Source organism: Pipistrellus kuhlii, unplaced genomic scaffold (genome assembly GCF_014108245.1).
Source record: "Pipistrellus kuhlii isolate mPipKuh1 unplaced genomic scaffold, mPipKuh1.p scaffold_m20_p_3, whole genome shotgun sequence".
Taxonomy (NCBI): domain Eukaryota; kingdom Metazoa; phylum Chordata; class Mammalia; order Chiroptera; family Vespertilionidae; genus Pipistrellus; species Pipistrellus kuhlii.
Window position 1 is genome coordinate 168,042,936 of NW_023425529.1, and position 14,741 is coordinate 168,057,676.

At 55.0% G+C, this 14,741-nt stretch overlaps 1 protein-coding gene and 1 non-coding gene across 2 annotated transcripts in view; both read right to left on the reverse strand.

Moving 5' to 3' along the window:
- ADGRA2 (adhesion G protein-coupled receptor A2) overlaps positions 1-3,223 on the reverse strand; it is a 34,520-nt gene extending 31,297 nt beyond the window's left edge. The window contains exon 1 of the mRNA XM_036458879.2: positions 2,534-3,223. Within this exon, the coding sequence (XP_036314772.1) occupies positions 2,534-2,808 (275 nt within the window). The 5' untranslated portion in view covers positions 2,809-3,223. The remainder of the gene's footprint in view (positions 1-2,533) is intronic.
- A 6,262-nt stretch (positions 3,224-9,485) lies between these two features.
- On the reverse strand, positions 9,486-9,649 carry LOC118731120. Its single transcript, XR_004991812.1, has one exon. It is a non-coding gene; the product is annotated as a U1 spliceosomal RNA (small nuclear RNA).
- Positions 9,650-14,741: the final 5,092 nt, after the last annotated feature.

The following is a 14,741-nucleotide window of genomic DNA, read 5'->3' on the forward strand; positions in this document are numbered from 1 at the left end:
CCTGAGGACCTTGCAGTAGGGTGTGTGTGTGGAGGGCCTAGGATCTGGTGGCCACTCCGAAAGCAGGGGAGGAGGAGGGAGGATAAAGCCACGCCCCCAAAAAACGATGGGCTCAAGTCCTGTTGTTTGCACCAGGTGAGAGGCAAAAAGGTGAACGGGGAAACTTGTGTGGAAAATGAAAAGGAGCAGGGAGGAGGCGTTTGGGAGGGTGTGTGGAGGAGGTTTTCATGTTCTTAGCCTCTTGTGTGGCTGCCAGGCTGAGGCGGCAGCCCCTTTTCAGGCCTCTCTGCCTTCTTCCCTCAAGATGCATGCTGGGGTGGGGATGGGTGTGCTGGAGGGACTGAGCCCAGGGACAAGAATCCCGCCCCGCTTCTACTGAAGACCGTGGCTTCTTTTTCCTTCAGGAGCCAGCATGGTGGGGTGGGGAGTGGGAAGCAATCAGGATCAGGATTATGTGGGGGGTGGGAGGAAGAACCTAGGAAATATGTCCACGGCCGTGGTTCTGTCCCACTGCGGGCGGATGGGCAAGGGGCGCTCAGGGTCTTCTCTGGCCTGCCCTGTCTGTTCTCCCTGCGGGACGTCCAGCCAGGCTCAGGGGGCGAGTCCTTTGGGAGGTATCTTAGACCAGCGAGGTCAGTGGCCTAGGATGAGAGGGGGCCCGTCCTATGGGGGTGGTTTGGGAAGATGAGCTGGCAGTTATGTCTGCTGCCGCCCTGTCATAATATATTCTCACCCAGAGCCGGCCCTGCTCTCACCTTGGAGTGGCGTCGGTGGGAATTAGCCACGGCTGGAAAGGATTAGCCGCCAAATCATTCTAAGATGTGTACGGCCATGCCACTTTTTTCCATGCTTTCCCCCTTCTTTCTGCCTTCAGTGCCTTAGGATTCCCTAATCCCAACAGACAGCATCCTCCCCAAGTGTGTGAGCACAGCCACAAGACCTGGCGTATACACAGGTACCCCCTCTGGGAACTGAATTGTCACGGCCTGGAGAGGACATGCCACAGGCCCAGCTACTCCACACAGCGGGCATTTTTCTCCTCCAGCACTGAGTGGGCTGGGGAATGTCAGGCCTGTCTGGACCCTTCAACACCAGTGGACGCGCAGCAGGACCTGGGAATGAGCAGCCGCAGCTGCCTTGTCAGGCCACGGCCACATCTCTGAGCTGCTGGGAGGTGGGAGAGAACAGACCTCCTCCCCAATGCGCGGGTACACACACACACCCACACACTCACACACACACACCCCAGCTGGAGAAAATGCAGGCCAGGCAGCCAGCGTCAGAAGCTGACCAGTCCCTGTTCTGTCAGGAAGCGGGCAGCCTCTGAACTCACCCAACCAGAGGCGTTACTGTATTGTTCTGGACACAATCGGGTAGATTGTGAGCCAGCCCCGACTGACTCGGGCAAGGGGCGTAGGGGAAGCGGTTGCCACCAGGGTCAGGAGGACAGGGAAGGGGAAGCGGCTCGCGGGCTGGACCCAGGACAGGAAAGGGAAAGGGAAAGGGAAAGGAAAGGGCTGCCGCCGGGAGGGCCCGACCCTCCACCCCACAGGGCGTGCGTGGAGCTCCGGGCACGTGGTCCGCGCAGGAAACCGCTGGGGTGGGGAAGGGTCGCAAGACCCCCGGCCAGTAGGGTTGGGGTCAGGGTGCCAGCGACGTGAGGGCTCAAATAAGTCTCTGCCTGGGAAGGAGGGAATCGAGGTGACGGAAGGAGGCTGGGAAGCAGCCGCCACCCCCTTGGCCAGGTTTCTTTCTTAGAAATCTTTGCTCTAAAAAGTCAATCGAGAAAGAGACTAAGGTGGCATCCTATTCAGGGGAGGGGTGGAGGAGAGAGAGGGATGCAAGACCCAGCACAGAACTCACTTCCCAGATGCGCGCGGCGGGAGAGGGACCCCAGAGGAATCAGGGCGCCGGGAGTCTTGTTCAGACCACAGGCGCCTGCACCCCAAGGACAGACTTTTCCGAGCCCCCCTCCCGCCGGCCCTCAGTAGGTCGACCGGCTGGAAGCCGGGCTGCCAGACTCGGGGAGTGCATGGAGCGCCCCCCACTGGAGGAGCCTGGGCCGCCGGGTCAGCCCGGGAGACGCCTCCCGTCCGACCGGGGACGCGTCCGCGGTGGTAACGGCCACAGCCACCTACCATCGACCTTTCCAGAGATTTCTCCGTCCCATTCCTCCCCTCCCCCCACCTTCCCACCACCTCAGGCCCCCGAAGTTCGCAGCACAAGCCCAGGCTGGAACCTGGAAGGCCGTGGGCGTCCCTCCAGCGCGCGCTGCCCTTCACCTGAGCAGGTGAGCGGGCGCCCCGGTCCCTCTCTCCGGGTCGCGCCTCTCGAAGCCCCTCTTCCCTTCACCCCTTCGGAGCCCTGACCTCTCCTCCAGGTCTCCAAGCCTGCCTTCTCGGAGGCGCCTGCACCCCGCCAGAGGTCCCAGAGGTCTGCAGCGGCGGTGGCGCCCGAGTGCCCCTCTGCCCGTCCTTCCCGTCCAGTGCCCCCCATCCGTCCTCCCGTCGGCTCGGGCGGGCCGGGTACTCACAGGGTCACGGTGCCGTTAGGCAGGAGGCCGGGCTCGGGGGGCTCCGGGAGGTCCCCGCCGCCGCACACCACCCTCCTGCGCGCCGGGTTGGGGGCGCCGCCGCCGCTCAGCCCCTTGGGCCGCTCCCCGGAGCACTTGCAGCTGCGGATGGGGACGGGGCAGCCGGGCGCCCCCCGGGTCCCGGGCGCCAGGAGCAGCAGCCACGGCAGCAGCAGCGGCGGCAGCAGCAGCAGGCGCGCGGGCGCCCTCCGCATCCTGCATCCCCCGGCGCCCATCAGCCCATAGCCCCGCGGGGACCCACAGCACGGGGGCCGGGCTGCGCGCGGGCCGGAGGGACCCGGGCGGGCGGGAGGCGTGTTCAGCGGGGGCCCGGGGCGCCCAAGGGCGGGGCAGGGGGCCCTGGGCGGAGGCAAGCCCGGGGGTCCCCGCCGCCGCGCCCCGGGGGCATGTCCGGCGCGCGCCCCAGCGGGGAGGACGCGGGCGCGGCTGTCAGCGCGGCGCGGGCGGCCCTGCCCGGCGCGGCGGCCGGGGTCTCGGCGCGGGGCTCCCGGGCCCCTCCGCGCCGCCTGCTCGCTCCGCGCCGGGCTGGGAACTAACGGATCGCGCCGGGATCCTGCCGCCGCCGCCGCCGCTTCGTGCCATGGATGGAGGCAACTCTGCGCGGCGCTGCTCCCGCCGCCGCCAGACCCCGCCCGCCTTCCCGAGGGGGCGCCCTCCCCGCGCCAGCTCGTCCGCGAGGCCCTAGCGCCTCCCGACGCTCAGACAGGCCGGTGCCCTCCCTGGGCGCAAGCGTGGGCAAGCCGGCTTCAGGCCCCGCGTGTCCCCTGCACCCGCCCACAACCTAGACTCCTCTCTCTCGCCCCTCTCCACACCCCATCTCACATCTCCAAGCCCCCCATCATCACTTTCCCCCAAGCCCTGCCTCCCTCCTGCCCATCCAGCCTGCATGCACCCCACGCTTCTTGGGCTTTCAGTGACCTGCCCGCTGGGCTGGACTGGACCAGAGGTGTCTGGTGCTCCCTGTTTTGGGTTGAACTTGGTTCATCTCTCAGGGGTTATGAGACTTGGCTTCCCTTGGCCCCTGACCACATGGGTCAGCCTAGAAACAGGCTCTCACTCTCACAGCCCGGCCCCAGCCCCTGCAGGACACAGCCGGAGCCTGAGGAGGCCCAGACCCTCCGCTGCTGCTGTGACCTTGCCCAGCGGGGCGTGCATGTCACTTGGCCAAAGAGGGGGCAAAGGCCAAGGCAGAAGGGCTAGATCTTGCCTCTTACCAAGTGCTTGTGTGTTTGTGAGTGTGTGTGTGGGGAGGACAGTGGGAATGAGGGAATCCAAGAAGAGGAAAAGCAGCTCTGTGACTGCACATAACCCCTAACGCCCTGCCCAGTGGTCGGCAAACTCATTCATTAGTCAATAGGGCAAAATATCAACAGTACAACGATTGAAATTTCTTTTGAGAGCCAAATTTTTAAAACTTAAACTTCTTCTAATGCCACTTCTTTAACATAGACTCGCCCAGGCCGTGGTATTTTGTGGACGAGCCACACTCCAGGGGCTAAAGAGCCGCATGTGGCTCGTGAGCTGCAGTTTGCTGACCACGGTCCTAGGCTATCTAATCTCTGTTGTCAAATCGGGCCCTGCGTGCCCCCTAGTTTATGAATGTAAGTTGTGGCCTGAGAATGAGTGGGTGAGAGGGGCACTCCCTTTCCAGAGACAGAAAGGTCTGAGGGCCTTGGGGAAGGTCTGACCTTGACAGCTGGGGGTGGGGATGAAAACTGCCTTGTGGGTCTTGGATGAACTGGGAACGGGGCTGGGGACAGAGGGAAAGAGAAGTGTGGCCCAGTGCATCTGCTTCCTCAGTTTCCCCACAAAGGCTGCCACTTAACAGAGCCTGGCTGCTGAGGAGCAGGCAGCCCAGGTTGGGGGAGGGGGGTGTCCCTGGGCAGGACTCCTGCTCTCCATCCTTCACCGTGCCACCCAAGTGGTCGCTAAGGTGAGCCCCACCTTCCTTCTGTGTCCTTGGCCCTGCTGGTGTGTGTGTGTGTGGCACCTTTCTCAGGATGGCGGTCTTTCAGGGGTCTCCCACCCTCCTTTGCAGGGGAGCAGCTTCTCCTCCTTACCCGTGGGCCTTGGCGGCAGACACGGGGCCCAGACACTGGCTTCTTCACTTTCCCTCTCTGGCTCCACACGTCTCTCCCAGTTGCAGGCTCTGGTTCCTTCTACTTCCAAAGATAAATAAATAGTGATTGCAAATGGGGGAAGAGAGAAGGGCAACGGACTCCCTCAGCGGGAGCCCTGGGCAGGCACAGGCTGTGAGCAGGCTGAGGCTGCATTCCTCAGGAAGGGTTGAGAGGGGAGTGTGCCACAGAGCACAGCCCAGAGCAGGCGCTGCCATCCAACCCTCCTGTGCCCGGGGGAGGAAAACTCCCCAGAGGAGAGGAGAGGAGAGAGGAGAGAGGAGAGAGGAGAGAGGAGAGGAGAGGAGAGGAGAGGAGAGGAGAGGAGAGGAGAGGAGAGGAGAGGAGAGGAGAGGAGAGGAGAGGAAAGGAGGCCTCTGGCCGGGGGGGCCTCACAGCTTTTCTGTCAGCTTTTTTTTTGCTAAATGAAGAAACTCCAAGTCTGGAAAGGAATCCCACTGTGACACCCATTCTCTGAGGCAGAATAGAGGCCAAATGGCATTTAATAAGGTGATACCTCCCCACAGGTGGGAATGAGGGGCTTGGCCAAGACACTTACAAAACACTGTCCTGTCTGTTATTCACCATTTTTGGCTTCTGGTACCTGCCCAGGCGGGTGAATGGGGCTGGGGTTCCTGTCCGATTTTAAAAGAGTGGTTGAGGAAATGGAATCATTCACGAAGGAATAAAGAGTCAGAGGTGCGAACTTACCTTCTGATTCTTTATATTTATTTATTGCTTTTGAAAGAGAGATTTGTTTTTCCACATAGTTATGCATCCATTGGGTGATTCTTCTACGTGCCCTGACCTGGGATCGAACACACAACCTTGGCATATTGGGATGCTGCTCTGCCCAACGGAGCCACAGGCCAGGGTTGATTCCTTTTCAAGTGCTCTTTTCTCCCAGCCACTCACCTTTTCTGATAGGAAGCTCCTGGTTATTTGTTCTCAGAGGGGCAGGGTGGAGTGAGTGAGTGGCTTGCATGAAAATCTTTTTGTCTTGAGGTTTGTTTGAGATAGGATGACTCAGGCTTAGGTCCCAATGTCAGGAAATCTAGCTAGGGAGTTTGCCCAAAGTTCCTGGTGTGTGATAAGCTCTCGAATGGAGTAGGGATAAGGAACTATGATAACAGGGACAAGGCTGAAGTAACCCTAACTGAAGCAAAGGGTAAGTTTTAATCCAATCTGGGGTAGAAATGTAACCCACGTGACTCATCTAGACCAAAAGTATTCCCTTAAAGGTCTGGGGGCTTCCATGCTATGCCCCTCTCAGAAAAGCTTGCTTTTGCCAGGTGCTAGGTAGGCCAACCTCTCTCTTGTCCCCAACATCAATGCTGACCCATTTCCCTTGTTAAAGAATGACTGGGGCCTTTTACAACAGGCTAGACCAGGCCCTCCATAAGTAGCAGCTGAGAGTGGAAATGGGGTGATAGTCACTGTCCCCTCTCGCCATGACTAGGGCAAAGCAAAGCTACGGCAGGACCTTTACCAAAGGAGGGTAAAGTTGCTGATTGCTTATCCTGTGCCGGGCATTGTTGACTGCACTTTATAAGAATTAGCTCAGTCCTTCCAGTAAGGTGAAGATGGCTGTTGTTTTTTTAATATGTATTTTATTGATTTTTTACAGAGAGGAAGGGGAGCGAGGGAGAGTTAGAAACATCGATGAGAGAGAAACATCGATCAACTGCCTCCTGCACACCTCCCAGTGGGGATGTGCCTGCAACCAAGGCACATGCCCTTGACCGGAATCGAACCTGGGACCTTTTAGTCCACAGGCTGACGCTCTACCCACTGAGCCAAACTGGTTTTGGCAAAGAAGATGGTTGTTTTAACAGACAGGGAGCTGAGGTGAAGAGCTGTCTTAATAGTAACTTGCCCAAGGATATACACAGTAAGTAAAAGAATCAGGATTTGAACCAGGTATTCTGGGCTGCAATTTTTCTAATTTTTATTTATTTATTTTTAAAATATGTTTTTTTTATTGATTTCAGAGAGGGAGAAAGAAATAACACCAACAATGATAGGAGAGAATTATTGATCTGCTGCCTCCTGCATGCCCCCTCCTGGGGATGGAGCCCACTGCCTGGGCATGTGGAATCGAACCATGACCTCCTAGTTCATAGATTAATGCTCAACCACTGAGCCACACCGGCCTGGCTGGATTCCGGTTTTTTAATTGCCTTGCTCTGTAATTTCTAGGGGAGGAAAGGGCCTTTCAACAATTCCCCCCATGAGTTTCACTCCCTTTGAAGTTTCATTTTGATTCCTCGGCTCCTCTCTGAGCTGAACCTTTAAAGATGTCCATTCCCAAACCAGATCTGGTGGTAGAAGCAAGATCCCCTCCCCTGTTCTTCTAAGGGAGTCAAGGAAGACAGGAACTTTTCTTTTTTTTATATTTTATTGATTTTTTACAGAGTGGAAGGGAGAGAGATAGAGAGCCAGAAACGTCGATGAGAGAGAAACATCGACCAGCCGCCCCCTGCACACCCCCCACCGGGGATGTGCCCACAACCAACACACATGCCCTCGATCGGAATCGAACCCGGGACCCCCAAGTCTGCAGACCGATGCTCCACCACTGAGCCAAACCGGTTTCGGCAAGACAGGAACTTTTCAAAGGAGCTTCTGCACTCAAAAGAAGGCAAGGGGTGAGAAAGGACTGCTGGGCGGCTGTACACACTTATAGAATCAGGGCACGTCCCAGCTCCAGGCCCTGCTCTCCTCTCCCAGCTGGCTGAGGCCCCTCCCTGGATGCTGGCCTTTCGATTCTTAGGTTTTCTTTCTCCCTCTGTGCCTTGTTGCCTTTCAGAGGCAAGGTCCTCACACAGACCCAGGACAACAGTGTGGAAGATCATAGGCCATAATTGAATCAATAATGCAAATGCGACATTTCTCTAGGGCTCCATTAGCTTATAAGACAGTGGAGGCCCAGAGCCTGTGACCCTCCCCCCATCCCCATTTTCCCACTTCCCTCCCAGGTTGGCTCTACTGGGCAGTCTTCTGAGCACTCTGTCTCCCTCTTCCCTGTCTGGTGCCTCCCTGTGGAGGCTGTGTTGAATGCCTGTCCTGTTGGAGCATTCACCCTGAGCGCTCATGACAGACGTTTGTGCCTCAACCAGAAGGAATGGATGAGAATTCATTCCTATCTAGAGGAATACTTGGGGCTGCAAGGGCTTCCCTTTTGTGCTCAGATTTCACCACATACCAGCTACCTGTGCATAATTTAGACATTTTCAGGGTTTGTAGTCCCTGTCTGTATTAACAACTGACTCGTCCTTTGAGTGAGATCTACTCACATTCTCCCAGATGGTGGAATATCTCCTCGCTGTGAGCACAGTGGCTAAGAGCATGAACTCTGAAGTTGAATTCAAATCCTGTCTTTCCATTTTATCTATCATATGACTTTGGGCAAGTCACTTAATTTACCTGTGCCTCCATTTTCATCTGTGAAATGGGGAAGAAACAGTATTTACTTCAGAGGATTGTGATGATGTTGATGCCAGTTATGTGTGTGGGTGAAAAAGGAGCCACTGGATGGCTCAGGGGAGGCCTGCATGGCAGGCCTTTCAAACTCAGAGACAGAGAAACCACATAGGATGGTATGAACATAAAAAGTTCTAACTAAAAAGTCATGGCAGGTAGTCTGGTCCTAGGCCTGTAGCTTCCTTGACAAAAGTCAATCTTTACCTTCAGTGAGCCAGTCTATTGTCTCTTTGCATCTAAGATAACGTTGAAATGTCAGAGTAATCTGTGCAGTAAAGACCACAGAATCCCTCATTATCTTGTTCCCTGAATACCATCTCTGTGCTGTAAATGTTAGGTATTAACTATCCTATATCCACCAGTGTAAAGGAAGTATGTGTCTCTCCATTTTGCCTTTTTCCAATCCCAGAGATTACTCTGCTTTGTTTTCTTCTTACCTTCCCCCCCCCCCCGCCCCATCATCTACCACCAATAGATTTCATGTAATCGTCCTTACATCTTCTTTTATTGTAGTATCTATAATAATAAAAGGGTAATATGCAAATAGGCCAAGTGGCTGAACAGCGGAATGACCATCCGGACGACCATGCTATGACACCCACTGGCGCCAGGCCAGCCAAGGCAGGTGTGATGCCATTGGTCCCATGATTGTCCTGCAGAGGGAGGCCCAGGCCACTGGCGGGTGGGGTGATCAATGGGGGAAGGGGGAGAGCTCCACAATCACCCCAAAGAGGGAGGCCCAGGCCACCAACCAGTTGGCTGCAGTGGGTGGGTGGACCTCCGTCTGAGGGGGCGATCCATTTTGGAGCCCTGGCTAGGTGGATGGAACCTATCTCTTTGGGGCGATCAATCATGGAGCCCTGGCTGGGCAATCGATTGTGGGGCTCCTGGACTGTGAGAGGATGCAGGCCAGGCTGAAGAACCCCTCCCCCCGAATCATGCATGAATTTTGTGCACTGGGCCTCTAGTATAAAATAAGCTGCAAAACTGTCATTCTCCAGAGCATTTTCTCAATCCATTGAGAGTTTGATTCCTGGCAATTGTCAGTTTGGCCAATAAAATCATAAAAATTCTCTACATTTGGACCTGTCTGATGTGAGCATATGTAAATAAAGCCTGTGTGGTATGATACAAAAATATATTTGGTCTTTGTCCTGGTTCCTGACCCAGGGCTCCTACAATCCTTGGAATTTCCTGAGAAGTGGGACTATCTTTTGTTATCCCCAAGGACACCCTGAGAACACCTAAAATTATACTAATGAGGTGATTTAAGGTAAAAGAATTCCTTTTTTGAGGGAAGAGTGCGAATGCAGCCCCCTGCTACCACAAATTGTGTAGTTGAGTTTCCCACATTTGAGAAAAATCTCAGGGGTCAGCACATCCGGAGTGCAATGGATGAGCCTCATCCGGGGAAAACCACGTGATGATCATGATGTCTCCCCTGCCAGGTAAGTATAGAGCGGTAATTTTAGATAACCTCAGGATGGGGCTAGACACCAGAAAGACCAAGTGATTAGAGGGCTGGTCTTTCAGCCCCACCTGCCAGCCTCCAGGAAAGGGAAGGGGGCTGCTGTAGTTGGCTCTCCCTGGGTTATATCCTTTATAATAAACCAGCAAATGTTTTTCCTAAGTTCTGTGAGCCACTCTAGCAAAGAAAAAGTTTTGTTTTTTTTTTTGAAAGGAGGGAGTTATAGAAATCTCTGAGATTTATAGCCAGTTAGTCAGACATACAGGTGGCCTGGGACTTGTGAAGTAGAGGCAGTCTTGTGGAACTGAGCCTTGAACCTGTGGGGTCTGACAACCTTGGAGTTGTCAGTGTCAGAATTGGATTAAATTATAGGACACCCAGAGAACTGAAGAACTGGTGTCAGAGAACACCCCAGCCTGGCACATACGAGCTCTTAGTAAATGTGAGCTAACGTGCTGCTCCCAGGGCTTGGGCGACGTTTCTGATTGGTGCCTGCGTAGTTTCATTTCTATGTTATACTTCACTGCTTCCATATTTGACTCCCCCACTATAATGTAAGATCCAAGAAGGGGAATTCTTTTCTTTATTTTTATGATTCCCAGTTTGTGTTAGTGTCCAACAGATAAGGAGACATTTACTTAACTTGTTCAACGAAGTGTTATTGGGGCCTTCATCATTTATTTAAACAATATTTATTGAGTATCTGCCATGTGCCAGCTAGAGTTTGGGGCACTGAGGATATATAATAGCAATACACCAAAAGACAGCCTGTGGTTTTGTGGAGCTAACAGGATAGCAGAGGGAGCCAGGTACTGTGTAGATACCTATGTATAATCTAGTAGATGGTATAAGATCAATGAAGCAAAATTAAGCAGGATAAGGGAAGAAAGAGTGATGGGGAAGGCCTCTCTGACGAGGCGATCTTTGAGCAAAAGTTCTGTAGGAACGAGGGAGCAGGCCCCGTGGATTGGGGAGGACAGAGCATTCCAGGTAGAGGGAACAAGCAAGTGGCAGTGAGGTGGGAGGGCACTTGCTGTGTTCAATCAAGGAAGTGCTAGGGACCTGTGTGGTGGGAGGGCAGCGAGCAAGAGGGATGTATCGGCAGGTGGCTCTCTGCTCTCCCTGATGCAGGACCCAGGCTCGGACATCTGTGCCCCTCACACCCTGGGGGAGGCCTATAGCAGGACTGAAGAAAGCAGAGGAGGAGCAAAAGCCGTCTGGTGGAGAAAGTTGCAGGCGTTGTTCTGGGCTGGAGGAGAGGTGGAGGACAAGCCCTGTGTTCATCCTCAGCCCTGAACTCAGGAGGGTTGATGAGAGTGAGGAGTGGGGTCTCCTTTTGCAGGGCTCAAGGCCAAGGCTGGGCCGAGGTTGAGGCAAACTTCAAATGTTCCTCTACAGAGAAGCCTGCTTCTCGCTTTACCACTATGGACAAAAGTTATTTTTTTAATCAAAGCAGTACACACATAGGGTTAAAAATGAAATAGTGTGGAAGAGTCTAGAATGAAAAGCAATGGTCTCTCCCAATCCTGCCCCCCCCAGCGATGGCTTTTACCTGGTCCTGCTGTCAGTCTCCTAAAGGAGGCTTCGCACTTGGGAGAGCTTCCCTGTCTGGGGTGGGTTTGTACATCCAGACTGTGGGAGCGCCACCTCTCAGTGGCTCTCCATAGGTCTCCCAGCCTGGCTCTCTGGGTCACTGTCCCCTCTCCCAGCACCACGGCTCTTTCCCCAGGGGTCACTCAGCAGGTGTGGAGCCAGTGGGAAGCCTCTCTAGTCAGGGGGTGCCTCAGAGAGGACCCCCATTTACACACAGCAGAGGCTCAGCAACAGCCTGGCAGGTTGGAGTTATAATTTTCTGGAAGAGTCTGTCTTGGCATGGAACCCTGATGGCCTGCAGCAGCTGCCTTCTTGCTGCACAGTGGGCGGTTTCTGGGGCTGACCCTTTGGAGTTTGTCTCTTTTGTCCTCTCCGTCTCCTCATTTTCCTCCCTGTGTGTGTGTGTTTAAAATATATATTTTTTATTTCAGAGAGAAAAGAGAGAAAGAGGGAAAGGGAGAGGGGGGGGAGGAGAGAGAGAGAGAGAGGGAGAGAGAGAGAGAGAGGGGGGGGGGGGGGGGGGAGAGAGAGAGAGACATCAATGATGAGAAACAATCATTGACTGGCTGACTCCTGTATGCCCCACACTAAGGATGGAGCCTGCAACCCAGGCATGTGTCCTGACCAGGAATCGAACCGTGACCTCCTGTCTCATAGGTCACTGCTCAACCACTGAACTATGCCTGCTGGGCCCTCTCTCTGTGCTTTTTATTCTCCTCTTCTCTCTTGCCCTCTTTATGCATCCTATTCCCCCCCACCCCCCATTCTCTCTCACTCTGGAAGGTCAAGGTCAGGCTTCTGTGCAGGAGGTCGGGTTTGTTACCTAATACCTATCAGGCTGCCTCAGTGCCCTGGGAGGCCGTGGCCATGGAGGGGAAGGAGGCTGGGAGAAATGTAAGGGGAGCCCTCCCTCTGGGCCTCCGGGCCTGGGGACTCAGGCAGCCTGGGTGTGTCACTGGCGTCTTGACGCCCAGGGTGTGTGAGCCAGAGTATCCAGTTTTGGTTTCACTCTGGCTGATCTGCTGTTTTTATGCCCCAGTCCCCAGTTAGGTCTTCGGCTTAAAGCTGTGGGGAGGGGGGAAGGGGAGGTCTGAGTGTCCATGTTTGGGCAGCGTGTGTGCAAGCCACACTCAGCGAGACACCCACGAGGGAGCTTGTGGGCTCGAATTGCTTCTCGGAGGGACTCCGTCCTCCTCGGCCTCCGAGGATCACGTTTCATTTACCAAGGAAGGCAACAGTTTTCCCAACAACCCTTATCTGCTCTGTCCATCAGCACTCCGCCCTGCTTCTCCATGGAGATTCAGGCGGTGAAGCCCAACCAGGCCGGTCCAGCCTGCGGTCCCTAACCTTTGCTGAGCTTTCCGCTTCATGCCAGGTCCTGTGCACAGCGCTCTCCATGCTTTATCGCATTTATTTCGCATTTATTTTTTTTAAAATATATTTTATTGATTTTTTACAGAGAGGAAAGGAGAGAGATAGAGAGCTAGAAACATCGAGGAGAGAAACATCGACCAGCTGCCTCTTGCATACCCCATACCGGGGATGTGCCCGCAACCAATGTACATGCCCTTGACCAGAATCGAACATGGGACCTTTCAGTCCGCAGACTGACGCTCTACCACTGAGCCAAACTGGCTTTGGCCACACTTTATCACATTTAAAGTTCGCAGCAACACATGGGGCTGTTGCACTTACGATCACCCCTATTTAAAGATGAGGAAACTGAGGCACCGAGGGAGGTAAAGTCTTTGGCCCAAGGTCATTTGACTGGGAAGGAACAGGATTCAAACCCAGACAGACTGGTGCCAGAGTCTTGGAGCAAGCGCTGTGGGTGTGTGTGTATGGTGTGTGTGTGTGTGTGTGTGTGTGTGTGTGTCTACGTTTACCCCTGCAGCTCTTCTCTGCGTATGTTCCCAAACTTACTGCATAAAGTCCTTTTGATGCTTGCGTTCCTTGAAGTGGACACAGTGGGAGCCCTGTTTCCCCATTCCCCACCCCCCTGCCCCAAGCTCTGGGCCTCAGCTCAGAGCGCCAAGCGGCAGAGTGGCTGCCAACATGGGCCCGGGCCTCCCAGGTGAGCAGAGCCCTGCTATGACAGTCAGCACCACAGCCCAGGCGCATACTCTGTCTGTGAGATGCCCGTGACTGGTCACAGGGGCTCATATGGAGGCCTGTGAAGACTCACCCCCAGAGAGAGAAAGGGTGACCGTCATCCTTGGGCACAAACCTGGGAAAGGAAGAGAGCCACACCCAGGCAGAACCATCCTGCGCCCGAGAGGCTGCCCTCTTCAGTCAGGGCAGGCTGAGTCCCAGCACCTCTGGCAGCTGACTCCTACCCTCAAAGGGTAAAAACGAGGCAAAGCATGGGATACTTAGAGACCTCAGCTCCTAGGTTCTTCCGGAGGGAGACCTGGAGAAGGGGAGGCTGCTCAGGGCTCACCCAGAGCCCCCCAATGGAGGGACACCCTCCCTCTTTCTCCAGCCACATAGAGGCCCCTCTTTGGAAGCCAGCAGGAGGCAGGAAGGCCACCTAGGACGAGGTAAGATCAGGCTGGCTGGGGCTCCAGACCCTAAACAGCGGCTGCCTGAGGGTGAAGGTGTCTGTGGGGAGCCCTGGGGATCAGCCGCAGCTCCTTGAGCCTGTAGCCCAGCTGGTAACCCCGCCTCCCCATAGGCCAGCCTGGGCCCAGGCCCCAGCGAGTGAGGAGTGCTGTTGGCAGAGGCTGCCTCTGCGGGTCTCTGCCTTTATCTTCCTCACACATTGAAACCATCAGGCCGGGCCTGACTGCAGCCTGCCTCGCTCTGTCTGCTAGAGACACTGCGCTTTCATCCAAACCAGACCTTCCCTCCTCCAGATCCCCACTCCGGGAAGGGGGGTGGCTAGCATGGCCTCACTTGTGCTTCCCTGGAGCCAATTTCAGAACTTTTTACCTTTGTCCCCTATTTTGCTCTCCTCTCTGAAATGTTTATGAGGCCGCCTTCCTCTCTGGGGCCCCTTCTCCACCCTCACCACCCCCCCAAAGGAATTTTAGTGGGTGCTTCAGAAAACGGAGTTGGGGGTGAGGGAGGGGCACCCCACAAAGTCCTGAGCTCCTCCATCAAAGCAATGAGCACTCTTCAGTGCCTCATGTTCTGGGGAAGCCAAATCAAAGGCAAACCCTGAATTCCTCTTGCTCACGGCCAATAAAAACCTTGCTTCAGTGCCGGCTTCCTCTGCTGAAATCAGATATCCTAGTAATAAACAAGTCCGAAAGGCAGGGAAAGGCTCTTGCTTCTTTCTTCTGATTAGTTTTTCTTCCTTTAAAAGAAGTTCTCTCCTATAACAGGATGTCTGCCCCAGAAACCTGAGCACAGAATGGTGCCCTTTCCCGCCCTGCACCCCTCACTCCAGAATCCTCACCCCGAGCTCCTGCCGGAGAGGGTGGGGCCTGGCTCCCCGAGTAGCCGGCTTAGCTCAAAGGCAGGTCACGGGGGCTTAGGGAGAAGG